At 52.4% G+C, this 27296-nt stretch overlaps 7 protein-coding genes across 8 annotated transcripts; 2 read left to right on the plus strand and 5 right to left on the minus strand.

Annotated features, from left to right (window-relative positions):
• On the minus strand, positions 1–5610 carry TrAtP1_011471 (uncharacterized protein; the record flags this gene model as incomplete). Its single annotated transcript, XM_014084608.2, has 2 exons — positions 1–572; positions 627–5610. The coding sequence occupies 2 exons, from the start codon at positions 5608–5610 to the stop codon at positions 1–3; spliced, it is 5556 nt and encodes a 1851-aa protein (XP_013940083.2).
• Positions 5611–7208: 1598 nt separating this feature from the next.
• TrAtP1_011472 (uncharacterized protein) lies at positions 7209–11961 on the plus strand. Its single transcript, XM_014083447.2, has 3 exons — positions 7209–11106; positions 11178–11587; positions 11640–11961. Exons 1-3 carry the CDS (start codon positions 7711–7713, stop codon positions 11755–11757), a joined length of 3924 nt encoding a protein of 1307 aa, XP_013938922.2. The 5' UTR covers positions 7209–7710; the 3' UTR covers positions 11758–11961.
• A 106-nt stretch (positions 11962–12067) lies between these two features.
• Positions 12068–13327, minus strand: TrAtP1_011473 (uncharacterized protein; the record flags this gene model as incomplete). The annotated part of the gene is made up of 1 exon (XM_014084609.2): positions 12068–13327. The coding sequence occupies one exon, from the start codon at positions 13325–13327 to the stop codon at positions 12068–12070; it is 1260 nt and encodes a 419-aa protein (XP_013940084.2).
• A 367-nt stretch (positions 13328–13694) lies between these two features.
• On the minus strand, positions 13695–14219 carry TrAtP1_011474 (uncharacterized protein; the record flags this gene model as incomplete). Its single annotated transcript, XM_014084610.2, has 1 exon — positions 13695–14219. One exon carries the CDS (start codon positions 14217–14219, stop codon positions 13695–13697), a length of 525 nt encoding a protein of 174 aa, XP_013940085.2.
• An 835-nt stretch (positions 14220–15054) lies between these two features.
• TrAtP1_011475 (uncharacterized protein) lies at positions 15055–16692 on the minus strand. The gene is made up of 2 exons (XM_014084611.2): positions 16064–16692; positions 15055–15987 (listed from the first exon to the last, which is right to left on the minus strand). Exons 1-2 carry the CDS (start codon positions 16475–16477, stop codon positions 15265–15267), a joined length of 1137 nt encoding a protein of 378 aa, XP_013940086.2. The 5' UTR covers positions 16478–16692; the 3' UTR covers positions 15055–15264.
• A 174-nt stretch (positions 16693–16866) lies between these two features.
• TrAtP1_011476 (uncharacterized protein) lies at positions 16867–20829 on the minus strand. Its single transcript, XM_014084612.2, has 2 exons — positions 17469–20829; positions 16867–17388 (listed from the first exon to the last, which is right to left on the minus strand). Exons 1-2 carry the CDS (start codon positions 19542–19544, stop codon positions 17218–17220), a joined length of 2247 nt encoding a protein of 748 aa, XP_013940087.1. The 5' UTR covers positions 19545–20829; the 3' UTR covers positions 16867–17217.
• Positions 20830–27194, plus strand: TrAtP1_011477 (uncharacterized protein). 2 transcript variants are annotated; one of them, XM_066115129.1, is made up of 5 exons: positions 20830–23027; positions 23093–23630; positions 23691–24138; positions 24209–25217; positions 25275–27194. In XM_066115129.1, the coding sequence occupies exons 1-5, from the start codon at positions 22838–22840 to the stop codon at positions 26975–26977; spliced, it is 3888 nt and encodes a 1295-aa protein (XP_065971227.1). In that variant the 5' UTR covers positions 20830–22837; the 3' UTR covers positions 26978–27194. The 2 variants fall into 2 exon arrangements, with proteins under 2 accessions (XP_065971227.1, XP_065971228.1); XM_066115130.1 differs by having other exon boundaries at positions 20830–24138.
• Positions 27195–27296: the final 102 nt, after the last annotated feature.

Here is a 27296-nt window from a genome sequence, read left to right on the forward strand (position 1 = left end):
TTATTTGGCCATAACATCGACATAGCGGCCTTTCCTTGCCTTTTTCTGCCCGGGTTTACGGGGTCCTGATGCACTCAACAAGTCATCAATACTACTAGCGTTGCTCATGCTCGTAGTAGGTCTGCTTGACGGTTTGCTATCGGTACTAGCGGTAGACATGGATCGTAACATGGGCGGTGCGCCAAGGCTTTCCTGTGACGGGGCTCTGTTGAGAACTGCTGGCGGAGCCAACGAACCAAAAGAAGATGAAGGTGGAAGGCTGGCTCGGCCTTGCGGAGGTGGCGGCGTTTGTGGAGGTGTTCCGCTGGCGGATCGTGGACTGCCAAGCGCTCTAGGTGGCGGAGGGGTGGCCGCTTTCGCTTCGACTTGCTCAGCTCCGGGTTTCTTGTTGACCCATCTCTTGAGTTCAGGGTCATATACAAAACTGCTTGCTTCTCCGAGCTTGGCCTTGATGGGCTTGCCAGGAGATGATGCCTCTCCGGGACTTCCAATCTCCTTCTTATTGCTGCCACTGAACCAGCCTGAGAAGCCCCAGCCTTTCTTGGCTTGTTGCGCAGCAGCAGCGCGTTTCGCTACGAATGGTTAGCCAAAACTTTCTTGAAAATTAAAAAGACACAAAAACTCACCATCTTCTTCCGCTGCCTTGCGGAACATCTCTTGGTTCTCACGATCCTTTTCCGCTTTAGATTTTTCTCTGGCCGTTGAACTACCAGTACCAAAATCATCGTCGTCATCATCCATGAAACTCTTCTTCTTGGGCTTGGGTTCATCCTCATTTTCGTCTGCAGAGGGTCCAAGGTCGGGCTGATAGGACGGGGGCTCATATCCGTAAGGCTGGAAAGATGGAGGCTCATAGCCATTTGACGCGCCCTCTGTTACGTCCGCATTATTGATCCCAGTTTCGGATATGCTGGTGTTATTCAAGGGGGGTTCATATCCATAGGACATTGGTTGGAAACCTGCCGTAGAGGGAGTTGTAGCTGGCTCTTCATGGGGTCGTTGTGATGAGACCGGCTCTTGATATAATGGCTGGTAACCACCCATAGGAGTCTTGCCCTTATTATTAACACCAGTAGTCATTGGCTGGTAGCCAAGGCTAGATGGCGCAAATCCATTGCCACGTCCAGGTGGAGAGCCAGGGAGAGAAGGGGAGACCCCGTATGCGCTCGCAGGGTACTCGCTTGAGTTGAGTGTAGGCTGAGAGAAAGAAGAAGGCAGCTGTGGCGGCTCAACACCATAGGTAGGCTGGGAAGTTGCCGGAGCGTATCGCGACAACGCTGATGACAATGCCGACGTAGCAGCAGGAGCACCGGCCCCTGGGTATGCGGGTGAGCTGATGCCCAGGGTGTCAAAGTTGGAAACCGACGGGGAGCGGCTCATGGACGGCGTTCCTATACGGGCAAATGGGCCACTCTCCTCGCCCGGGGTGCCATTGGCGTTCTCAGACTCATCTCCGGCAACGAACTTGTTGAACCTATTCCACATGCTATCAGAAACCTTGTTCATGCTAGGTTTGGACATCCACGAGGAAGATTCTTCTCTCGGTGCCTGTTTCAAGCGCCGCATGAAGTCGTCAACAGAGGCCTCCAGAACTGGGTGATGATAAGGTGACCTCTTCGTCTGCGATGACATGGCTGAGAGAATAGCATCACAGTATTGCAGAGCCCTGTCCCGGTAGCCATATTCAGCCAACGTGATGGCGTGGTGGAGTTTGTAGGGCGCGAGATGGGGAGCGCCAGCAGCGGCAGAAGGGGTGCCCGAAAGTGAAAGCCCGTACTCGTACACTTCACTGAGCTGCAAAGCTTCTGTGTCTCTTCCAAGCTGGTGTGAGTTTTGGCGGTGATCCGACCCCAAAAGGACAAAGTCTACATTCGGATCATCGAAGCCGCCAAAAACAGATATCTGCCTGCCAAATATGAAGCAAATATGGGCGGCTTCAGCTCTTCCATAGCTGGACAAGAGCTTGCCAAGGGCGTTCAACCCGCGGACGTCGTCAGCGCTTCGGTTGCTCAGAACAAGCGTCAAGGTCTCCCTCCACTTATCCAGCCCTTCCATAGCGTCCTTGGTGGGCTCAGAAGACGACCCAGTTGAGACAAGCTGCAGGCCGGCGCGTGCATGAACTGGAACTAGCTCATCGACACAGTCGTCGTAATTACCCGATAGGATCTTGTATAGAGCGGCGAGTGATTCATTACTCTGGCCAGGGTGGTTGACTTCTTTGCGAATAAATTCTTGTGCAACACGCTTGTACAAGTCAGGCGAGACTGTATGAGAAATGAGCATGGCATGTCCCCACAGACGCTTATCAACCGCTGCCCAGACGGCGGTCTCGCGGTTGCCCTTGAGAAGATCTAGACGGATTTGCTCCATAGTAGCGGAATCAGCACCGTCAGCTTGCATTGAGGTAGCTATAGCGCCATTGATGCTTATAGTAGGGTCCGTAGAAAACAAAGCATCGTTATCCGCGGTGGGTGTTACAGTCCCTGGGGAGAGGACATCTCGCACAGCCTTCTCGGCCGCAGGGTTGCCTTCCAACACGCCGTCATGCTCGATAAATATCCGAAGGATCTTCCACAACAACAGGCGCTCAATACTTCGTTTGGCTTCGTAAGAAAGCTGCGGGTGAAAGGATATTTCTGGAAGTTCCTTCTCCAAGCCGTCGATTCCCGAAGTAAGCCACGCGAGAACCTCCTTTTTCTTCGACTTGCCTTTCAGTGGACCGGGGAATTTGGCTAAGCGGTCTGGTAGAGATTCAATATCCTTGATATTCTGCACCTTGACCTCTCCTGAAGCTCGCAGCATCGACGGTGCTGTTTGGTTCATCACATATCTCGGGATACTCTTTGGGAAAGAAGTCACCACGGTACCACCCACTCCCCATGAGATAATGGGGACGCCTTGCCATCTCTGAAGGGGGTCATGCTCTCGGCCGTCCGTAGGAGCAATCATATTTATATTGAGGGATGGCGGCCGAGGATGGGTATGGGAAGCATGGGCAATCTTAACAGAGGGGGGAGACACAGGCGAGTGTGAAGAAACAGGTCGGCGAGCAGCCTCTGCATGCTTCGGGACATATTGGCCACCTCTAGTAGCTCCTGGAGACTGCGTATGAGCGCGAGGGGGTGGAACAAATCCAGGCTGAGTCGAAGGAAGGCTGTTAGGCATGTAGCCAGAGCCTGGTCGCTTTGGAGGGGATAGCGTTGACTGAGCGGAAGGAATGGGCAAAGGTGGTGGCGAACGGGTGTTGTTAGCAACCAGATCGTCTTCTTCTTCAACCTCGCGGGTAGGGGGGAGAGAAGCAACTCGAGTGAGTCTCGGCTCGTACGAGGAACTAGCTCGTCGCTCGGCGTGGACAGCTTCTCCACTGGCACCCAATGGCTTGTCGCTGCTAATCTCGAAATGTGCCAGCGGACTAGAGGTTCGCGGAAGATGAGGCAAAGCAGCCTGAGGCGAGGTTGCCGAGACGACTGCTGGATTATAGGCGGCAGTTGGATTGGGAGCGGGCGGTGCAGGAGAATATCGAGTCGTGGGCGGCGGCGCACTTTGGCTGCCAGCTCCTTGGGGAGGGGGAGCCGGAGAATATCTGGATACGTTGGCAGTTGGTGTAGGCAGGGGAGCGTTTGGCGATTGGAGAGGCGTGTATGGGTTCACTCGCTCGGGAGCGACAAGAGTCATCTTTAGAGAAGAGCTGAGAGCTGCCGGCGGAATCTGGGTTGCCATGGGAGGGCTCAAAGGAGACGGTCCATGAGGCGAGGTGGCCAGGCCATACGGGTTAGGAGAAGCTGCTCTGTTGCTTGACCTGGACATTGAACGTGGCTTCGGTGCGGTGGGTAAATCTTCAAAGAAGCCTGATTTGTGTCGTAAGAGCGGCGATTTTTGGATACCACCACTTGGAGGGCCTGAATCGGTGGCACTCAAGCTGGCGCTTCGCGGAGGGGGAGGGGGCTGAAGCGATGAATTGTCCAACTGGAGTTGCTGCATACTGGCTCGTTTCCTTGGCTTCACCGTAGAGGTAACCAAATCTGAGGGTAGGTCATAAGGCGACGAATATCCTCCCTTTGCTTTGTCGGCAAAGCTTTGGGCTTTGGGCGAATCCGTTGCCTGTTGAGGAGGCGCTTGGCCATATTGCAGTGGAGACTGTGACACTGCTCCCTGGGTTGGGGCATTATAAAACGGAGATTGCAGCGGTGGTGTGACAGGCGTGTAGGCAGACGCAGACGCAGATCGCTGTAGAGCAGGTCGATATGAAGGGGGCGCAAAAGCCGGTGTTGATGCCACGCTATTTGTTTGCGAGCTCAACGGCGCAGTCTGTGCTGGGGGCTGGGCTTCGTCGATATCATCCAGTAATCCTTCGTCGTCACTGCCCAGGAACGCGGCTGCGTCTACTCCCGGCTCTTCTGCTGGTGTATTTTCGATAAGGAAATCCTCTTCATCGTCATCGGCAGCAAACGCTTCTTGCCATTTTGACGCGAGGTCTTGAGTTTGGGGGGCCTCCGTTTCATTTCTGTTGCCTGCCTCTTCAAGCGCTTCGGGTTCCTCCGTCACTTTGACATCCAGGCCGGTAAATCCCTCTTCATCCCACTCGAGAGTCTCATCCAGCGTGGACTGACGAGAAGGAAATTCTTGATCTGTAGATGCCAGGACCTGCATAGTTGATTTCCGCTGCAATGGCTCGTCTTCTTGGCCTCTGCTTGTAGCGTCTGCTTCAGATTGGTTGATTTGATTGAAAAAGTCGTCATCTTCATTGTCATTGTCATCGTCAAAAGAAGGGATGTGCGTATTCTCACTGCTAGCTGCAGGGTCAGAGCTGGCTTGTGCGTGCGGGATCAGTGGCACGCCTTCTTCGTATCGCGCTTCGGATTCTTCATCTTCAGCCCATTGGATGTCCCCGCCTATGGATGTGGAGTGCGCGTGTCTGTGGTGCGAATCCTTGGAAGCTTTATCCACGGTATCTGAGCTTGGCTGGGGATGCGCATCAGCTTGATACTCTTCCTCTTCAATATGAACATCTCGCTCCGCCTCTTCCAATACGTCAAGCGCCTGATTTGGTGGCAAAGGTGTATCTTCGATGAGCTCCGGGTCTTCTGCCATGAGAGGCACGGCAGGAAAAGAATTTGATCTCTCAGATGGGGGCATGAACTTGAAAGGATCCGTATCAGTCCTCGACAGAGTCCACTCGGCATCATCGTCATCGCCGAAGCTGATTTCGGTTGAAACTGTCCGAGCAAAGGACATGGAGCTCGAATGCTGCGCAGTGCGGGTCGCCGGCCCAGTCGCATCTTCTTCCTGATTCTCGGTTTCAGGTGCCGATGGCTCCGTGGGTTCCTCGGCCGTTACGGTCTGCGGCTCTGAGGCCAGCTCAGCACCCTCCTCGACGCCGCCACCGCGGGGATAAGACTGGTCTTCCGTGCCATGCTCGTCCTCGTGATGATCAACGCCATTTTGCTCTTCTTCGTGCGCCGGGCTATACTCCAAAGTCTCGGGCAAGGGCTCTGCGGATGCTGATGGTATTACATGGTCGTCGTGGTCGTCGGGGGCTACTGCGATATCATGGACGCTATTTGGCATCAAGGCCGGATTCCATGATGATGTGAGCGGCTCGCTAGCCATGATCAATTGGAGGTCGAAAGGAACGAGTCCTCGCCAGCAAGGCGCGAAACAGAAGCTATTTTACTAGCCAGACGTGTCAGCAGGCAGAGCACATGCAGACTGCGCAGCCAAGATCGGATATCAGACTCGGCACATGTATCGATATCCCAAAGTGCGCGCGAGGACACGAGAAGTATCAGCAGCTACCTTTATACAGAATCGAATCGAATCGAAAGCGCAGATGGTGGATGCTTTAAATGGAGATCATGTTCGGGAGCAAGGGTAGCATAAAAGACAGCGGCTATCAACGAAGCAGGCCGTGGATGGGAAGAACGACAAGGGCCAGTTGGCACGTAATACTTGGAGAAGCAGATCAGGAGAAGAAGCGAGCAGAGCACAGAGCACGGGCGTCCAGCAGGTACCGAGTACCTCTGCGCTAGCGGCGTAGTGGGAAAACACTCGCCTAAGAGGCCGTGGTGCAATGTGTTCGTTACTGGACGGCGAGGCCTAATGTCACATTCCGTCATTCAGCAAACCAGTGGCTTTAAGGGCGCCGAGGCTTAGCCGGCGCAACATGCCACCTCCAACGAGCGTGTCGACGCGGCGGAGGAATGTTGAGGATGTTGAGCCGAGCTACTGTTTACTGGGTTGCCCAAGTATACTTTCATTTACAGTATGGTTCTCTTGAAGCGGATAATGGTATTCGCCGTGGCAGCGCGTTGAGAGCCGAATGTGCTATGGAGTCACTAGCAGCCCAGGTCAGACCACGTACATGTACAGAGGTACAGAGCTCAGTCTTACGCACATGGCCTTTCTGATATCGTCAGCCTCGTGTGGCTACCGGCGTGCTGAGGCCATGTTTCATTCTCCACTACGTTGCTAATACTCTGTACGACATGTACCAGATATCTGTCCATTTCAAGTCGTTGTATGAACAAAGCTCTGGCCCTCCATGAGTCAACTGGCAAAGCCCCGCGATTCACCTACCTGCATTCACTATACGCCATCCCTGTGCCACGGAAACGATCCCCGCAGTAGCCCTAGATGCGACAGCCTTCTTCAGGAAGGTCTTATCGGCGCAGGCAGTGATTCGGTCCAGTCGATGCTCCCATCGCAAGTCGCCTGCAGGATACAGGTCGTACCGCCACGTCTGGATGTAGCATTTGGATGCGGGCACATGCGCAGGCAAAGGATGCGCTGCGTGCCTGTCGATGATGACACGTACGCCGTAACTTTAATAACAGTAGATGCGTACCTAGGTACTGTAGCCAGTAGTCCAACTGGAGGAAAATCTTCATGTGACGAGCTTAGTTTACAGCTCCTGCTATTGATGTTTTGTGTTGCTTTGGAGAGTTGCTCAAAGTCGTAATACCTACCTACCTTGGTAGTGACAACCAGCTGCGCGAGTCTCTGAGTTGCCCCCAGGTTGCCGAGTGCCCAATACCTTGGGTACCTTAGTAGTGCTTCACCTGCAGATTCTCAAGCTGTCCTTTCAGATACCCGCCCTTCAGGCTCCCATCTGCATCATGTGATGGCGACTTCGGCTTCTGCACATGTGCGATTGCAGCATCCGTGCATGCATAGACGCACCTTTATGCTTCATCTTCAATGCTTACCTACGCAGCTCCAGCGATCGCTAGGCACGATTCGTAGCGCACGTGTGGCTGCTCGGCGCCCCACCAAGGCTCTGATGCGGCCGAGTCCCCTGGCTCCGGGAATTAGCGCGGAGCCTTACGTATCCCTTGTGTCTGATACAGACTTGATACAGCCAACCAGCACCGGCGCTGGCTCCCTCCGAGCTACAACGAACAAACAGCTTGAGCAGCCATTGTTTTGAAAGAAGAAGATACATTTTTGGCCCATAGATTCCGCTGCTGAAGCGTACACCAGCAGTTGTCATCATAAACGGCCCGTCTGGGCAATCTGGGGAGACATCTGACAGACCGAATAATGCTTCCCACCGCATTCGCCCATCGACCGTCATAAATCATACGCTCGTTCTCAGGGCTTGCTTAATTCGTCTGTTTATTGCTCGAGTGTGCAGCATGAGCATCCGGCCACAGCGGCAGCTTTCGCAGAACGTTACACACCACTGAGGCCCCGAAATCAGCTCGAGGCGGGATGCCTCCTTCACCTTCATACCAGCCGCCCGAGTCTCCGTCCAACGATTCCGACTCCGACCTCGACCTCGACATCCAAGAGCTCGACCCCATCTCAACAGAGCCAGCTCGAGAGCTGCAGCAAAACCCCCCGGCTGAAGAACAGAGGGCGTCAAGGATAGCTCTAAGGAACTTGCGTATGGGTGGGCTGCGGCGCACAAAGCGAGATAGTGGATATGGAGACCTCGGTCGGAATCGCCAAGACTCGGACGAGCTTGAGCAACAAAACCTAATAGGAGATCACGATGAAGCTCGGCATCCATGGTCGGAAGCCGGCGGGAGCGGGGAGGACGATGCGCCGTTGCTGGGAGATCAGGGTTCGCCGAGTCGAAGACCGCCGCCAACTAGGCGCTTTGGCTCCATACGTCGACTACTGCCAAGCTTCATGTCACGGAAGAAGCCCAAGGACAAGGAACCAGAAGAGCAGGAAGAAGACGATCCGTTATCTGCACGAATGATTGCAGTGGGCTCCATCCAAACCTCTCGATTCCCGACCAACATTGTTTCCAATGCCAAGTACACGGCGTTTACCTTTCTTCCCGTTACTCTGTACAACGAGTTTTCCTTCTTCTTCAACATGTATTTCTTGCTGGTCGCATTATCACAGATAATACCAGCCCTTCGGATCGGTTATTTGTCAACCTATATTGCCCCACTGGCTTTTGTTCTTTGCATTACCATGGGCAAAGAGGCATACGACGATATTGATAGACGGAGAAGGGATAACGAGGCAAACTCAGAGGAGTACCACGTACTGCGATTTTCAGAACCGGGGAATTTCACCAGAAATAGTAAGCCGCGCAGGCCGTTAAAGTCAGAGACGATCAGGCGCAAATCTCGAAAAGTACAAGGCGAACGTCATGACCTCACCGACATCCAGGAGGATAATGAGGATGGAGATCAGCCGACTTCTGTTGTTGAAGAAATAAGTCGCAAGTCAAAAGACCTGCGAGTTGGAGACGTTCTCAAACTTACCAAAGGGCAGCGAGTTCCAGCTGATGTGGTAATCTTGCAATGTCACTCTACCGAGGGGACTACAACTAACCCATCAGCGGACGAAGCCACCGAGCCAGAGGAGGAAGAGACGCTGCTTGCATTTGAAGAGGGAGAATCTAGCTCTAGCGCCAAAGGAAAAGCACCTGAGCCAATACCATCTCAGAACGATCATGCAAACAGCGGTCCTTCTGGAGAAACATTCATCAGGACTGACCAGTTGGATGGAGAGACGGATTGGAAGCTCAGATTAGCCTCACCGCTAACCCAAAGTATTTCTCTGGAAGAATTTGTCCGCCTACGCATAACAGCTGGCAAACCCGACAGGAAAGTCAACGAATTCGTCGGGACGGTTGAGCTGATGCCCACTAGACAGGCTGCGACCAGCCAGCAAGCCCTGGCTGACAATGAGGGCAGCAGTGATTCCAAGTCGGCTGCGCTCTCCATCGACAATACGGCTTGGGCGAATACCGTCATTGCATCTCAGGGTACCACCTTTGCAGCCATACTATATACTGGTCCGCAAACTCGATCTGCATTGTCTACCTCTCCCTCCCGCTCAAAAACTGGGCTTTTGGAATATGAGATCAACTCGTTAACAAAGATCCTTTGCGCTCTCACCCTTGCCTTGTCCGTCATACTGGTGGCTCTGGAAGGCTTTGAAAAGAGTGGCGAAAACGCTTGGTACATCAAAATTATGCGATTTCTGGTCTTGTTCTCAACCATCGTTCCAATCAGCCTCCGAGTAAATCTGGACATGGGCAAAAGCGCATTTTCACGGTTTATACAGCGAGATAAAGGTATTCCAGGGGCGGTCGTTCGCACGAGCACCATCCCAGAAGATTTGGGGCGAATAGAGTATCTCTTGAGCGACAAAACTGGCACACTAACTCAGAATGACATGGAAATGAAGAAGATTCACATCGGAACGGTTTCATATGCCAACGAAGCCATGGACGAAGTCCAGTCATATGTTCGCCAGGCCTTTTATATCCAGCCCACCACCGATCCCGCGTCTCAGAGCGTTCTCATTACTCCATCTTCCGCCATGTCCAACACGGTCAACATAGGAGCTACTCGTACACGGCGAGAAATTGGTTCGCGTGTGCGAGATGCTGTCCTTGCGCTCGCGCTCTGCCACAATGTTACGCCAACGTCAGAGATTGAAGACGGCAAAGAGGTGACCTCGTATCAGGCGTCGTCTCCAGATGAGATTGCAATTGTTCGATGGACCGAATCTGTAGGCCTCAAACTGTCATACCGTGACCGCAAAGGAATGATGCTAGAGTCGACGGAGACTGGAAGGCCTGTTGTCCGTGTACGAATACTTGATGTTTTCCCATTCACATCCGAAGGCAAGCGCATGGGAATCGTCGTTGAATTCCTCGAAAACGTGCACGATGCCAACCCCGGCCTTGGCAATGGCGAGATCTGGTTCTATCAAAAGGGCGCAGACACTGTCATGAGCCCGATTGTGGCGGCAAACGACTGGCTTGACGAAGAGACGGCTAACATGGCGCGCGAGGGATTGAGAACTCTTGTTGTTGGGCGGAAGAAGCTTTCACATCAGCAGTATCAAGAGTTCGCTTCTCAGTACCACGAGGCTTCTCTTTCCATCACAGGACGCGATGCGGGAATGCAGCGGGTTGTCTCGCGCTATCTTGAGAGCGACTTGGAACTGCTGGGTGTGACTGGTGTTGAGGATAAGCTGCAAAAAGACGTCAAGCCCTCGCTGGAACTGCTGCGAAACGCTGGTATCAAAATCTGGATGCTCACTGGTGACAAGGTCGAGACGGCAAGGTGCGTGGCCATTAGCTCGAAGTTGGTCGCACGAGGCCAGTACATCTACACTGTCCAAAAGCTCAACAGAAAGGACAACGCCCAGGAGCATCTGGATTTTTTGCGAAGCAAAACGGATGCCTGCTTGCTGATTGACGGAGAGAGTCTCGCATTGTTCCTGACTCACTTCCGCATCGAGTTTATTTCCATTGCCGTTATGCTACCCACCGTGGTTGCCTGTCGATGCTCGCCCACACAGAAGGCTGAGGTGGCGAAGCTCATCCGCGAGTACACGAAGAAGCGGGTTTGCTGCATTGGCGATGGTGGTAATGATGTTTCCATGATTCAGGCCGCCGACGTGGGAGTTGGTATCGTTGGCAAAGAGGGCCGGCAGGCTAGTTTGGCGGCCGACTTTTCTATTGAGCAGTTTTGCCATCTGGTCAAATTGTTGGTTTGGCATGGGCGAAACAGCTACAACCGCAGTGCAAAACTAGCCCAATTTGTCATTCATCGTGGTCTCATTATTGCGGTCTGCCAAACTATGTATAGCATAGCGTTGAAGTTTCAGCCCGAGGGATTGTACAAGGTATGTAGAAACATCCATCCTTCACGCTATATCCTTTTTCTTTTTTTTGTTCTGCTTCTAACGTGGGATAGAATTGGTTAATGGTTGGTTATGCCACTGTCTATACTGCGGCTCCCGTCCTATCACTCGTACTAGACAAGGACGTGGATGAGGACCTGGCAAATTTGTACCCCGAGCTTTACAAGGAACTCACTTCTGGCGCTTCTCTGTCCTATCGTACATTCTTCGTGTGGGTATTCGTGTCAGTCTACCAGGGCGGCATGATCCAGGGCCTCTCACAGATCCTCACAGAAGTAGACGGCCCGAGAATGGTTTCCGTCAGCTACACGGTCCTCGTGCTCAACGAGCTTCTCATGGTGGCCATTGAAATCACGACGTGGCACCCCATCATGATTTTCAGCATTGTGGGGACATTTATCTTTTATATTGGATCGCTGCCGTTTTTGGGAGACTATTTCGACCTCGCATTTTTAATTACTTGGTATGTTTCCCTCGTCTCTTGTTGGTAAGGACGACAGCTAATGGTTTCCAAGGGGATTTGTCTGGCGCGTGTTGGCCATTGGATCCATCTCTTTGATCCCACCGTATGCAGGAAAGTTAATTAGGAGGACGATGAAGCCGCCTTCGTATAGAAAGGTGCAGAACAGGTGATGTTTTCTACTTCTGTCTTTGTTTTCTTTTTTTAGTTCTGGTTTGAGATGTGTAAAAAGCGAAGAGGGGGGATGTGGCGTATTGGCGACTGAGCGATTTTCTTGTTATGCGTTGCAATGTAGTAGGCACATGGATGGTTATTGTTGTTGCTGTTGTTTACTTTGGGCCAAGAAATTTGAAGATTCAATACACTCAATTCTCGACACTTTGTGATCCTGGTGTATGAATGCATATCTATGAGTGTACATGTCTTGGGCTTTTGGCCGTTGTATAATTCCGTTTATACATTTGACTCTACATAATGACAACGCTACAACTTCAGTACGAGCCATTCATTTGCAAGGCTCGGATACTTTCTCTGAAGCTGTCCCGCTACGCCCCCTACCGGCCCCTGAATCTGCTGTCCTCCAAGCCACCTCTTGGGTCCCGAGTAGTGAGCAACAAAGCCATCCGGGCCGGAAACCACAAAGAGGTTTTTCCCAGCTCCAGCGCCGCATTTGCAGTCATCTGCCGTTGCAGGTGTCTCGAATTCGGGTGCCAGTTTCAGCGCTGACGAGTCGTGCAGACGGCATCCGGGAGTGGCGACGGGTGAGACACCCTGGTGATTGCCTGATGAGATTGCGTTTTGGACATGCGACTCGCGGAATTGTGTTTGCTCGTCGTCAATGGCGACTTGTATGTGCAGCCGCTTGCCGTATGTTGATTTCATGGCTTTGAGCTGCCGCGCCACTGGGCTGGGATCTTGTAGCTGAGAATCCAATTCTACCAATTGGTTACCATCTGTAGACCAGAATTGCCACCACGATGGCCGTTTTCTCGCTGGGCCATTGCCACGCTGCAGCTCTTGTCTCTTTCTGATTGCCCAGAGGATATCCACCTGTGCTTCCGAGCTTTGATCCAACACTGCCTGCGCGACTTGCATTGCCGGGGCGACGCCTGTTCCGCCAGCCAGGAAAACGACTTTCTTCATGCTGCCGAGTCTTGCCAAGACATCAAACCCAACATGCGGTCCTCGTAGCCAGACATCATGACCTATGCGAAGACGGCTAAGGTAATGGGACATTTCGCCGCCTCCTATGGCGCGCACGTAGAATCTGAGGCTTCCATCTGACGGATCCTCGCCCTCGAGAGGCGGCAGCGGCGTGTAGTGGCGGGCGATTTGGACTTGAGGCTGCTTGAACTCGACGGACCACTGGGGGTAGCGCCATGAGGATGTGCCGGGGGCGAGATATGGCAGAGAAGGGTTGTGGTGCTGAGGCGAGATTGTGAAGACGAATGATGTGGGGGAGACGGCTTCGCGGGAGGTGATTGTGTAAGGGGCGAAGTAGTCGGCGTTGAGGAGCGTGGGCTTGGAGGAAGTGGTGGAGTAGTAGATGAGGGAGCCGCCGAGGATGGCGGTGGTGATGAGAATGGGGAGGGTTTTTGATCGTTTGGGGTGGGATTTAGTGGTGGCCGTGGCGTATTGTCGAGAGCAGCATTGTATGGAGGGTGGTGCTGTTCGTGTTATGGCTTTTGTGAGAGGAGCTTTGTGAAGCCTTGCCGCCCAGAGGACGGCTCCCCGGCTTGACATTCGGAAATTGAGTAGATTTGAGACAATGAGAACAAGTTGGCTTTTGTAAATAGAGAACAATTAGAATGCAAGGGAGCTGAATTCAATGATGAGAGGCTGCTATGAAAAAAACAAATCATCACAGGTGTATAAGAGAGAAAAAAGCGCCAGAGGTTGAAGGCGAGTCACGTGTTCCCATATAGTAGTTTGCCAACTCAGCAAAGCCAGAACCAAGATGCAATTCCCATTCTCCTAAAATGATGCTCTCCTAAATATACATGAAATAAAAAGCAAAAAGCGCCAATTCTCCGTTTTCTCCATCATTTTTTTTTTACAATCTGAAAATAGAATAAACTCCCCTCAAGAACCCCCCAGATAGAAAAGACACTCAAGCAATCGAAATCTCCAAGCTGTTGGACTCATACTGGCCCGAAAACTCATCCGGGTTCGAAACATCGTCCCAGTCCGCCTCGTCAATGTCCTCGGCGCGGCGCCTCCAGACGGACATCCACTGGCCGCTCAGCTTGACCGTGGCGGACGAGCCCAGACGCCGCAGCGGCACCGGGTCGCGGAGCACAATCTCGGCCGTCTGGCTCTCGCCCGGGCCGAGCGTCACCATGGTCTCCTTTGGCGGCGGCCAGGCTCGCTTGAGGCGGATCGTCGGGTAGTCGAGCGGCTCGCTGATGGTGCTGCTGCTGCCGCTGCTGTCGCTGTCGGAGCTGGAGCAGCCGGAGCCCGGGTAGATGGCGAGGTTGCCCAGCTCGAGGATCAGCTGGTCAAAGGGCGACTGGTACTCGGCAATGGTGACGAGGTGCGAGTTGTTGTTCTTGACGGTGGCGATGATGGTTGGCGGCGAGGCCTTTGTCTGGCTGATGGAGACTTTGAGTCCGTTGAGGGGATCTGCAGAGGCCATTCTGATCTGTCTGTTGCCGTTGTTCCCCTTTGTGATTTCTAGCTTTGCTTCCCACCCCTTTAAATCTCTGAGACAATTGGTTTTTCTTCTGAAAAGAGAGCAGGAAAAGATCAAGGCCAACGAAGTGATCTCTTTATCTAGGCAAGAGAAAGCAGAAAGCGTCACAGGCCGTTTTTGGCGTGGGTAGCGATTCAACTCCGGATCCGGCAGCAAGACGGTTTAAAAAAAAAAAAAAAAAAGGGAGCTATTTACAGTATCACGAGCACAGGACCCCTCGCCATTCATATACTCGCGGCGTTCCGAACAAATCCAAAGCTCGGGTGGTCCGACTGCTGTAGTATAAGCAGCGCTCACACACACACACACACACACACACACACACACACAACTCGCCGACGCATGCAGTCATCAAGCCAGATGCATGGACACAAGGTGGGTCGAGAGGAACGAGCATGGCTTGATATCTCAGACACTAGCACAGACAAAGTCAGTCGGTCGGTAGCGCCATGGCCAGTGGTGATGTTTGTCTGCTCCCCCCGTAAGCCAGTGAGTGAGTGGTTTCACGCTGCAAGACCCGGCACTTGTAAGACGCCCACTTTGAGTCGGAATGGATTCTGCCAAGAGCGGCATGGCATGCAACAAGACATGGGGCGGGCGGCTACAGTGGTCCATGGGCTTGCGGCGGGATTCAGCAGCATCGCTCGCTATTAGCTGGGCAAAACCGGGGTAAATCACATGCGAATACTACTAGATAGAAAGCTGCCTAACCCAGGCAGTTGTCCGAGCATGTTGCCGATCCGTCCAAACGCCGGAATGGTATGTAGGGCGTAGGTACCTGTGCTGATGGCTGCAGGTCCCGATGTCTCTGCTTCCGAGCACTTACACGCAGCAGCTCCGTCACTTTGTCTCTTGTTCAGCTGGTCATGCTCTAAAGTGTGTTTCATAATCTATCTAACCCGTAGGTATTTTGTCTCACTAAAAATGCGTATCCTATAATCCAGCTGATACTCTCATTCTGTCTCACCCCCCGTCGTAAACCATCATTCTACAACCTCAATATCCGCCTCTGTGCATCAATCCCTCCCCGAAACTTGTCCTCCACCACCCGTCCCTCCATCACCGTCTCCCGCACAAGTCCCTCCACATGTTTCGGCTCTACCCTCCCGTACCAAATCCCACATCCCGCCAAAGCGTGCTTCTCGCCCTTGTCATTCGTAAATCCGGGCGGGACGTAGATGATCACGTTGCCAGCAAACTTGTGTCCTCCGATATGGCTAATCAGTCCAACTCTCGCCACTTTCTTCTCCGGGCTGCTGCTCCCTTCTATCCTCCTGACCTCCTCGCCATCCAGACTCCCAACCTGGACCGCCTCCCTGGCAACGTGGAACCCTTCCATCTCAAGCTTCTCTTCGAATTCTGTCCTCAGCACAGGTCCCATTGTGCCGCATCGTAAATCTCGTCCTCCGTGGCCGCATATCAGCACCAGCACGTCCTTGACGTCCTGCACGCCGGGCAACAGGCCCTGAAATGCCTCTTTTCGCGTCAGTCGATCGCGGTGAACGGGGGACAGTCCGTCGTGGGCGCTGTGCAGCTTTTCCGGTAATAAAAAGCCCTTTGCGAGGGCCTTGACGCTGTCGAATGACACGCGCGGTAGGAAAGGGACGTATTTGAAGGACGGTAACAGGTAGGCCGACGTCGACTGGATTGCCTTTCGAGGAGGTACCGAGCTCGGAAACGAAGAGTTGATGACAGAAATGTGGTGAAACGGCTGTCCATGCGCATCTCATTAGCACTGTAGTTCCAAACCCAAGCAACTTGTAGCTTCCCATCCTCACTTCACTTACATCCGTATACTTCCCCCCTCGTCCGAAAAGCTCCTTCAAGTCCGCCGCCAGGTTATCGCCACTATTCTCATCCTCAATCTTGGACAACCAGTCGTCCTTGCCCGTACACACCACCACATGCTCCGAATACCCAGCCATGACGCCCTTGAGCGGGTTCTGGTGGTCAATCTCCAGCCCGTCTGGCATGGCCGGCGTGTCGGCGCATCCGCATGTCGGCGACGGACAGGCAGACACGACGGGGAACGGAGGCGGCCGCGCAGCTCTTGTGGCGATGCTTCTTCGGCTTGCGATTGTCGCTGCCGGGACGAGGCGGTTGTTGGTGCGAGATGGCCAGGCTCTGGGGATCTGGTAAAGCGACGATGATGACGGCAGCAGCAGCCTCAACGGCGGGTGGGCAATTATTCGCATCGACATACTGGCGAGAAGTGGCAGAGACGGATGCCAGCGCTCGACATGTTTTTAAATCTAGAAGAAAGAAAGAACAAAAGATTCTAACAAGGGCGGTAATTCGGCATGTACAAGTCACGACGGGCTCGCAGTGGTGATGATACTAATCCCGACGCTCTCCATTGGCAATGCAAGGATCGCCAGAAGACGGCGAATGGGAACGAATCAGTAGTAATCGCTGCATGAGAGTTGCAACGAATCTCGGAGACCGAGATGCGGCCTTTTGGCACTTTCTTGCCTCTGCCCGGCAGCAAAAATCTCCACCACGGAGCGGCCCCACGGCGCTAAGCTGGCTGTAGCGGATTCTCTGCAACGATGTAAAAGCACCGTCACGTATCAACTGTTGACATAACATGTACCCAGAATATGTAGTAGTATTAGTTAGAAACAATATGCTGCAAAAGTCGCTACCATCTTATCCTCCCCCCCTCGATATCTGTCTGTACGGAAATCTCTATGTGAAATCACCCATGCCTAAATACACAATACAGAAACCATGTCCTCCTCTCTATACAATAAATCCCTTGCAATCTGAATAGTAACCTCAAAACAAATGCCTTTCGTCCAATTTGCTATCCCAATGCCCGAAAGAAAACACGAATAAAAGAAACAAAACAAGTAAAAGTTGAGATAAACCCCCCTACCTTCTGCGCTCCTCACTCTCTCCAACTTCTCCACATCTCTCACCATTCGGCTCAGGTTCATGCTTAGTTGCCTCTTCGGTCGCAGTACCCGGGGAGCTTGGGCTCGGAGTTGGCCCAGCTCATAACGGTCAAGCTGGTGGTGTAAACCATGGCAATGAGACCAAAGATACACAACACAATATCGGAGTATTTCCAAAACCTGTTTCGTGCGACTGCCTTGTAGTGGAGTAGGGGCTATGATGGACAAAGTCAGTATATTGTGCATTGAATACGGGGTGAAGGGGAGGGGAAAGTGAAGGAAAGGGGCTGCTTACAGGATAGATGTAGACCAAGGGGATACAGGCAAAGTTGCCCACCAAAGCCACAAACTTGTCCAGGTTGTCGGCGCCACCCCAGGCAATGCCAGCACACATGGCCACCAAGAAGAAGCGGAAGATGTTCTTCTGCCACTTGATCCAGGGGTTGTACTTGCCACTCCTCGTAAACAGCGCGGTCTCGGCAATACGGATAGCAGGGAAGATTTGCAGCGGAGTGGACAGCAAAATGGCCATCGAGTAGAGCAGCTGCACGCTGTTCACCATGCGGTTATCCTGCGGCAGGTTGAGGAGGACAACGGTTTGCGTCTCGGATCCATACGCAGCGTAGGAGATGGCGCCCATGACGGTGAAGAGGACAGTGATGATAATCATGACAAGGAACATGACCCTGGGGAACTTTTCCGGCTGCTTCATCGATTCCTGGATGGGGATGATGAGACCAATGCCCTCGAAAGTAAAGATGGCTGTACCAATGAAGAGCGTCCAGTCTTTCTTGTTGAACATGATGATGTCGGCGAGACCATTGGCGGCGAGCGTCAACACATCGTAGTAGAAGAGATACGCGAGTCCTATCAGAATAAAGGCATCCGCAATCAGAGCCGTAAAGCCGAGCTTGCCAATGTCTCGGATGAGAGAAAGCGGCAAGAAGACAATCATCTGCAAGAAAATCAACGCTGGAATACTAACAGACTTCTGGCAGTCTGTCACGGCCAAGATGAAGGCTTGCAAGTTTTCCGATGTAAACACGATGTAGGCGGCGACAAAGCCAATCTGGCTGAGAACAATCGAGGCAAGGATGATGGCTCGCATCCATTTACCATATAGGATACCGCCCATGTCACCAAACGAGCCATCGACATTAAGTCGTGTCGTAACCAGTAAAACAAAGCAGTAGTAGCTTAGAATCGCCACACCAATAAGGACAAGGTTGCTGAACATCATGCCACCGTTGAGGTAGGCACGCGGCAAGAACAAGACACCAGTTCCGACAAAGGATTTGAGCAGCAGCAGAGCGGCATTCATCTGGCTATTCTGGCCACTGCCGCCACGGACCTTTCTCCTGCGCTTCTTTTTCGAGGGGCCAAGCAGAGCGCTGTCCTCCATCGGTTCTTCGTCTTCTTCTTCGCCGTTGTCTTCGCCAGATCCAAAGTATTCGTTGGGGCCGAGAGCCTCGTCGTCTTCTTCCAACTCTTCACCGGCAAAGTGGCCATAGATGGACAAGAATTCTAGGAAGCTTGATGTAAATAGGGGTCGCTGATTGCTGCCCGGGGAATCGATTCCTCCATAGCCATCTTCGTGGTGTCCAGACGGGCTGATGACGTTTCTCCTTAGGTGATTCCTTCGGAAGCCTCCCGGCACTTTGATGGAGTTGATGTCAAGGGTATCGCTTTCAGGCTCGGGTCTGGAGTAGTCAAAACTCTTGCTGCGTTGCATCCTCGTCTTGGCCTCTGCCTGTTCAGCCCACTTGTAGATCCCCCGTGTCACATCACCGCCCTGCAGACGCAGACTCGAGAATTCCTCCTCACTCAGGCCGGTAGTACCAGCTCCGGAATCGGCCGCCTGTTTGCCCTTGCCAGTCTCTGACGAAGCCTCTGACGTGGGGTTGTCCATTTCACTGGGCTGTACCAAATGCCTCCTGACAATCTCCGGGTCCTCGTAGGGCCCGGTGCTCTCCGCCCCGATGCGGCTTCTCGAGTCAAAGGAGCCATAATTTGTCGGTGTAGCAGAGCGGCCTCTTCCGGGAGATGACGGCCGGACCGGCGGTGTGCTGACGCGGGCTGGAGGAGTGCCGTGTCGCGGCGGCGTTTGTCCCAGGGAGTCGGACAAGGCGGCGGCCAGGGCTGACACGCCTGGGCCTTGGGCAAACGCTGGACTATCGCCGCCTTCGGGCTTTGCGAATCCCGGACGAGGCGAGCCGCTTCTCATGGGCGACCCAGCTCGAACTGGCTCGGCAAGTCTCGCGGTAAGCTCTTCTCGGGGCACTGACGACGAGAATGGCCGCTGCTGGGAGAGGCTGGGTGAATGGGATCTCGCAATGTCCTGCGGTATCCCGCTTCTCGACGGCGAAGACATGATTGCTGTGATATTCAAGCTTGATCTAGCTCAGGTTTGGTCTCCTATCGCATATCGAGTCTGATACAGATGAAGAGTATCGATGCTTTGTTTTGAAAAGCGTCGGCAAGCCGAAAGGATGCGAACCGCGCGAGGGAGACTCGGTGACAAACGAGCGCGGCAAGATTAGCGATAAGGCGCCGGCGGCGTTCAAGGTCGAGACACGCGAGATGAGTCGATGCTTTGAGGCTGCGTTGAGGCTGCTTTGTCTGTCTCCGCCGATGCTGCTTCAATTGGGAGTCTCTGGGAGAGGAGACGGGACAAAGTGCTGAAAGATGGAGGATGAAAGAGAGTCAAGGCTAATCTGCCCGGGTCTCTTTGGCCGAAGCTACGAGAGTGCGTGCCTGTTCCCAAAAGGTCCTGCACTAATGACGGACGAGGCCGCGCTAGAGCAGCTCAGGTAGCGAGGTACTTGTATGCGCAGCCAGCTCCGGCGCCAAGCCAGGTACTCTGTACGATCATGTCCCTTGCAATCGCCGGGGCTCCAGCCTGCGCCAGGCCACGCAGTGGCTGCTCCGGTCTGGTGACTGTGTTAGGGGACCACACGTACTGGGGACTGCTAGGGACTGTAGGGAGACGTGCTAGGGGGGCTCAGCAGTGGGCTCAGCAGTGGGCCTCCGGCGGCCAAGGTCCGCTATGACAGCAAGAGATCGGCTCGATTGCAGGCTGGACTCTTATTGAACAGCTGGCACGGGGCGGCGCTTGAAGGGGCAGTTGAGATGGGGCTTGCATGCATACAACACACTTGTTGATATTGATATACAACGCTGCACTCTAATACAACGACGGTTTCTAGCCAATCCATCCAGCACGCAAGCACTGCCGCGCGAATTACATGATTCGACTCATGGATATCAAACGAAGAAAAAAGGGCGGGTGCCACACTCGCAGCATGGTGTGGAGGGGTTTATGTATTTCACAAGGGGGCCCTCGGTCGATAATCCGTCAGCTCAGACAGCAGCTGGACTTGTAAACTCATCCGAATATAATTCAGAGAGTAGACAATTTAATTTTGGCGGGCAAGTTTGATTTCCTAGTTATTTGTTTGCAGTCAACTCTACATATATTCAGACGTCAACATGTCGATACACATTACTGTTCCGCATCTACTGGGCGGTATGAAGATGCATGTCTCGGATGGAAGCTTATCAGGACTGTCAAGAGTGACGGCCGATAACGGGAATACGAGATACGCAGGCGGCAGACCTGATTCGCCCAGTCTCATATCAGAACCAATCGAGATATTACGTGATCCAAGACCTTGAAAGAGGCTATTTCATTACTTGTGATTTATTCTCCCACGTCTTACCTACCGTGACGCCGTGTCCTGTCCAATATAGATGGCACTGACACACGAGACTCGCTCGTACAGTGTACACGATATCTGCTGTGCTTGCTGCCAGTACAGTATTACCAAAGCAGCCACACATATGAGCATGCGCAGTCTCCTGTCAACCGTCAAAGTCCTTGACATCAAAGTCCAACCCCAAGACCACGCCTCCGGATAAGGGCGGGAGAGAACATGGCCCTAATTGGATGGCGGCCATGACACCGAACGCCCGTTGGCTGCGCACAGCGCAAACAAACTCCCAGCGGCCGGTCACCAGCTTTATCACGAGGCTGACCACGCATCCAGATGACTGCTGGACATGAGGCTTGTGTAGCGCACCGTCCATCCGCATCTGTCCATCCACCTCCCCGCGTTCTTCTCCGTTCTCCAGAGGGCTCAGATCTCGATACGCATGTCACAGGTGGCCACAGAGTAGCAGATATATGATGCACTCGGTCATACTGGGCGTTTGAATTCCTCTGCCAACATGAAGATTAATTACCACGGGACGAGCCGATGCGGCACTAACAATGATTGTCCCCCCGAATTTGTCCGCGCAGATGGGCCTAGGAATTCTATATCAAGGTACATGCGTTCATACCTGTTCATGTACGCTACGCTTCATTTGCTTGCAAAACCAGAGTCAACATCAGCTCTAAGCTGAAGGATTCGGTATCCCTTGTGCCGGGGTGGCTCGGAATGCCGTCATGGCGCGTGATATCGCCTAGAGGCGGGGCAGCCAGAGGGATCGCCGCGCATATGCCTGGCAGTTCTCGGAGGCTTCTCTGTGTCGATTGATCTATCAGGCTGTAATGGCTTCAAGTAGACTGGTGCTTCTTTTTGAAATCAAGAGAAAATAACTGGTGTTGACGGCATACTGCAGCCCCATCATCGACAATGGCACATCGTGACCATCTCTTACGGCGGCAATTCCTGATTACGGCCCCAATTACCAGACGATGAGAGGCATAAACCGCCCACGAATCACGCCGGCTGAAGATCGTCTTGCCATTGCTGGGATGACGATGCTCTACACCACCATCGCGCTACTGCGGAGCCTGTGATTCCCACCTGATCTGTGGCTTCTCGCGATAGAGGCCAACGGTGGCCCAGTACTAACTCTCCATACGAGTTAGCAGCGTACGACGGGCTTATTCTATACCGCTAGAGTGCCGAGCCTTGATGCCAAGTACTACTAGTATTGAATGAACCGTTGCGGTGTAAACTCTACGTACATGTACTGTAGGCAGCGGCAAAACGCTACAGAAGCTGCTTCCCCAAGATGCAAAGCACCAATACGCCATCGTACATACAATATCCATACAAGAGGGCCATTCTACGTGACAGAGCATGCATGTCCATATGCACAAAATGCACCCAAACTTGATTTCGGCAGCAAATCTGCTCGGGAAATGTCAGGCATGATGGCGTCGATGGCTCTCCGTGTCTCCTCTTCTCTTACACGAATCGCCGCTCGCGCTTCCTCAAGCCCCGCCGCTGATCCCAAACCCTTGGCATGACGCCGGCCTTGCTTGATTTGCTTAATCTCAAACGGCGTTTTACAGTGTACGGTTTTAGTAGCAAAGTTCAGATGTTGATATTAACGCCGTTGCCCCAAGTGCCGGGCTGTGTAAATTTTTTGATGGCCTCTTTATTCACTTATACCCGTTGATGGCCAGAGGTAGTGGAGAATGGTTATAACACTGCGGTTTTCTTTTTGTTTTCCCATCTTCGATTTATAGCACCTGGGCAAGATTCATTCCTACCGTTTTGATCGCTGTTGGATCCTACCCAAGACAATTGCGGCGTGCAAGGCACCAGGGCCGGTTGGTTGGCTGGTGGTGGCTCCCTGGAAATTCCTCGCTCGTTGGCAACACTTGCACTCTTGCCACGCGACCTGCTTTACCTTTGGAGTCATATTCCCATGCCTCATCAAACACCAGAGAGAAAAGGCTCTTTGTCAATAGCCATGGAGCCCGTAAAGCCCGCTGGCGGCGCCAGGCTCGGCACCATATCTGGTGTCTACATCCCCGTATACCTCAACATCTTGAGCATTCTCATGTTCCTCCGGTTTGGCCAGATACTCGGACAGGTTGGCTTCATTGGAATCCTAGGTAAGTCGCAAACAGGAATCAAAATAATCTGCAGCGTTCAGTTCCAACCTGTGTCGCCATACTAGGTCTTCTCCTCGCCGCCTATTGCATTGATCTGCTCACCGTTCTCTCCCTCTCTGCCATCGCATCGAATGGAGAAGTCAAGGGCGGCGGTGCTTATTACTTAATCTCCAGGTCTCTCGGTCCCGAGTTTGGCGGCTCTATTGGCATCTTGTTCTATCTAGCTCAAGCTCTAAACACTGCCATGAATGTAGTTGGTCTCATCGACTGCATCCGACTCAACATGGGATCTGACTTTCCTCAAGGATATTGGACTGGTTACGGGCTCCAAACAGCGGCCTTGGTGCTTTGCACATGTCTCTGCTTACTTGGCTCGTCAACTTTCGCAAAGGCGTCAAATGCACTGCTCATCATCCTTACCGTGGCTGTCATGAGCATTCCAGTGTCAGCAGTTCTTAAATCTCCGTTTGAGGATGCTACAGCTGGTGTCAAGTTTACGGGCATCAGTGTTGATACGCTCATTGGAAACTTTGCTCCTCGGGCTTCTGATAGCAGCTACCAAGGCCTTAAAACCTTTCGTGACTTATTTGGCGTTCTCTTCCCGCGAGTACATTCCACTTCTCCTCTGTAGCAGAACACATGTACTAATATCAGTGGTTACAGAGCGACTTCAGGAATATTTGCTGGAGCTTCCATGTCTGGTGATTTGAGAAACCCAAGTAAAGCCATTCCACACGGAACACTATGGGCCACTCTTACAACCTTCATCGTGTACTTCACTGTCATTCTCTCCATGGCAGCGGCTACCACTCACGAATCTTTCCTGGCCAACAATAACGTCATCTCCATCACAAGCTTATATGCCCCTATTATCCTGGCTGGCGAATGCGCTGTTACCTTCTTTTCGGCTCTGATGGGAGTCATCGGATCAGCCAAGCTGTTTCAAGCACTCGCTCGGGACAAGCTCCTTCCAGGGTTGTCTGTCTTTGGAAGAGGAACTAAAGTTGGTGATGAACCAATCTTTGCCATATTCCTGACATACGCCATCGCTCAAGTTGCCCTTTTTGCGGACTTGAACCAAATTGCCACCCTCATCTCTATGGGCTATCAGGTTAGCAGGAGCTCAAGACCTATATCCAATTTATATCTCTCGATACTAAGCAGCTGATGAATGAAAACAGATGACCTTTTTTGTTATGAACTTGGCGTGTTTCCTGTTGAAAATTGGATCTGCTCCTAATTTTAGGCCTGGCTTTCAGCTCTTCAGTGCCGAGACGGCTTTCTTGGGAAGCCTCTTCTCTGCTGCAGCCATGTTTTTTATCGACGAGGCCTACGCTTCAACGGCAATTTGTGCTCTCATCCTTGTGTTTTTGCTGATTCATTATCTATGTCCGCCCAAACACTGGGGAGATGTCTCACAGAATCTCATCTACCACCAAGTGCGGAAGTATCTGTTGAGACTAAAGCCCGAGCACATCAAGTTTTGGAGACCACAAATCATACTCCTTGTCAATAACCCAAGGCGTCAGACGAGATTGATCCAATTTTGCAATTCATTAAAGAAAGGCTCGCTTTACATCTTGGGGCATGTCATTGTAACAGATGATTTCAACACAGGAGTCCACGAGGCAAAACTTCAGCAACAGGCTTGGACGCGTTACATATCAGACTTTTCTAGGATCAAAGCCTTTGTGCAGTTAACCATGTCGCCGTCGATTACCTGGGGCATTCGAAATCTCATCTTATCCTCAGGCCTTGGAGGCATGCGGCCCAATATTGCGGTTTTGGGATTTTACAACATGGAAGATCTACGAAGATCCAGTCATAGGCTACGAGTACCAGACATTCCAATGGCTCCAGCTTCCAAAATGAATCGCCCGCCGAGACCCCACGCTGGGGGCTACACACGAAGCCGTGGCGATACATCCGCCCGCTTGATGGATGGCTTCCTACCGACTGACGCAATTCGTACGGAGGATATGATGTCTCCTACAGAATACATGACAGCATTGGAGGATTTGACTTTGATGTACCGGTTGAATGTAGCGGTGGCATATGGATTTGACGGCTTGGAGACGCCTCGAAAGGACGAGGACAACACGAAGAGGTTCATTGATATGTGGCCCATCCAGATGTCCGCTGAAGTTTCATCCGATGGCAAGAACATGCTGACTTCCAATTTTGACACCTGTAAGCCTTTTTCGTATTGCAGAATGCAACTCCCTAGACATGACTAACATTTGCTAGACACGCTCATTCTACAACTAGGCCACATTCTCCGTAGTGTCAACACTTGGAAACGAGCGTATACACTGCGTGTCATGGTTTTTGTTGAATACGAAAGCGAGGTCGAAGAAGAGTTGGCTCGAGTCCGCGCGCTACTTGAGAAACTGCGCATCGACGCCGAAGTTTGCGTCTTTTGGCTGGCATGTGGCCAGTTGGACACGTACGAGCGCATCATCAATGGCAAAGGCAGTAGCATAGACTGTGAAATCATTGTTGGCGACGCATTGAGAGACGAGGAATGGTGGAACGACCTGGAAGACTTCCGCGGACAGTCAGAGCCCATGACGAATAGCCAGGAGTTTACACACGTCGCGCACATCATTACTTCGACCGCTGGACGGCCAGGAGTCTACAATCCGCACGAGGAAACAGAGTCCCGGAGACGACGCTCGAGTGTGTTTGATCTTCCCGGCATGCCTAAGAAGCCGAACATCGGCTCTCTGTCCAAGATGGGTATCAACATCGGCATGCACACGCATCATCTAAACGAAGAAGTCTTTGAGGACTCTGATTCAGATTACGAAACAAGTAGCGATACAGACTCTTCAAGTACGGTGCGATCTGTGACAGACCCGTTATTGCGCGAATCACCATCGTCGAATGCTTCACGAGGGCAGCCTTCGCCTCCTGGGATGCGAGGAAATGGCTCTTTTGATACAATCACCGGGCATGGATACATGTACTCTAACAACGGCGTTGCCTCGATTACTCCATCATATGGCACCATGTCTGGATCTCAGCCGCCTTCCATGGCCCAGCATCGGTACAATTCAGTCTTTTCTCCAGATCTAGACGCCACCCCTCGAGCAAATAACCGACAGAGTAGCAGCTTCAAAATGGAAATCAAGAGCATAGAATCCTTTCCCAATCTCGATCAGCTTGCCATGTCCGAAGCTCGTCGCAGCAACTACCCGCCAAGCAGCTCTGCGAAATCATCAAGTGCCCGATATTCAGGGGAAGATGACACTTCAACGCCCCGGCCGACCATATCGCGACAGTCGTCCGCCGCTCGCTTCTCAAGCCGGCCTGTCCCGGAGATGAGAATCACAACAGAGGAGGGAAGCTCCCGGATTGGATTCGCCACTACAAATTCCTCAAGCCCTACGACCCCTAGAATGGACCGTCCATCGTTTTCGCGACAGTCTTCACTCAATGTTCCGTCGCAACCATTACCTGGGTCCAGGAGAAATCTGGTAGGAGGAGGAGGCCCACGCGCGATTTCATACCATGAACAGCCAACGTACTATTCACGCGCGAGCACAACAAAACCCCGTTATCAATCCCGTTCTCGGAGAGAGTCCCAATATCCCAACAGCCATGGCCAAGGAGACGTCAGCCTAAATATGCCCGATCTCGTGCAATCGTATAGAGCTGGCGCTGAGTCGGGCAACGCAGAAGGCGCTCCATACTCTACACAGGGCGTTGCGCTGTCGTTCAACGACTTGCCCAGCAGAGCGCAGCATCTGATTCTCAACGAGCTGATGAAACAGAATTCGAAAGACACGGCTGTCCTTCTCAGCACGCTACCGATTCCCAATGAGGGGACGTACATGAATGTGGACAGCACGATTCAGTATCTGTCGGATGTTGAGCTGCTGTGTCATGATCTTCCGCCGGCGCTTTTGGTGCTGAGCAATAACATGACGGTCACTGTGAGCTTGTGAGGCGATTTTTATCTATGCAATTGTATTTTAAGTCGCAGCGCAATTACGCAGGAGCATCTAGAATGAAAGGATACATGTTAACTTCGATTACTACACGTATCGATAAAGAAGGGTGTGTCTTTTTTTGATTGAACCTCTGGGTAACAAGTTGGAAACTTGGATTTAATCTCTTCTTATGTATATAAATAGCAAATTGAAACAAAACAGTGTTAATATGAACAAGATACCATTGATGTTCTATTTATATGGTCGATGCCAAAGGTGCGTGCTTGAACAACAAACCCCTGTTGTCGCTTTAGTTGTACCGCGAGAACATACA

This window comes from Trichoderma atroviride, chromosome 6 (genome assembly GCF_020647795.1).
Source record: "Trichoderma atroviride chromosome 6, complete sequence".
NCBI lineage: Eukaryota > Fungi > Ascomycota > Sordariomycetes > Hypocreales > Hypocreaceae > Trichoderma > Trichoderma atroviride.

Excerpts from the sequence above, each read along its gene's own strand:
- TrAtP1_011472 (XM_014083447.2), top strand. The coding sequence starts at position 7,711 with ATGCCTCCTTCACCTTCATACCAGCCGCCCGAGTCTCCGTCCAACGAT. Across the intron at positions 11,107-11,177 it reads AGCCCGAGGGATTGTACAAG|AATTGGTTAATGGTTGGTTA; the intron begins GTATGTAGAAAC and ends AACGTGGGATAG. Across the intron at positions 11,588-11,639 it reads CTCGCATTTTTAATTACTTG|GGGATTTGTCTGGCGCGTGT; the intron begins GTATGTTTCCCT and ends ATGGTTTCCAAG.
- TrAtP1_011475 (XM_014084611.2), bottom strand. The coding sequence starts at position 16,477 with ATGTCGATGCGAATAATTGCCCACCCGCCGTTGAGGCTGCTGCTGCCG. Across the intron at positions 15,988-16,063 it reads GAGGGGGGAAGTATACGGAT|CCGTTTCACCACATTTCTGT; the intron begins GTAAGTGAAGTG and ends GCGCATGGACAG.
- TrAtP1_011476 (XM_014084612.2), bottom strand. The coding sequence starts at position 19,544 with ATGTCTTCGCCGTCGAGAAGCGGGATACCGCAGGACATTGCGAGATCC. Across the intron at positions 17,389-17,468 it reads CCTTGGTCTACATCTATCCT|CCCCTACTCCACTACAAGGC; the intron begins GTAAGCAGCCCC and ends TGTCCATCATAG.
- TrAtP1_011477 (XM_066115129.1), top strand. The coding sequence starts at position 22,838 with ATGCCTCATCAAACACCAGAGAGAAAAGGCTCTTTGTCAATAGCCATG. Across the intron at positions 23,028-23,092 it reads TGGCTTCATTGGAATCCTAG|GTCTTCTCCTCGCCGCCTAT; the intron begins GTAAGTCGCAAA and ends TCGCCATACTAG. Across the intron at positions 25,218-25,274 it reads GACTTCCAATTTTGACACCT|ACACGCTCATTCTACAACTA; the intron begins GTAAGCCTTTTT and ends AACATTTGCTAG.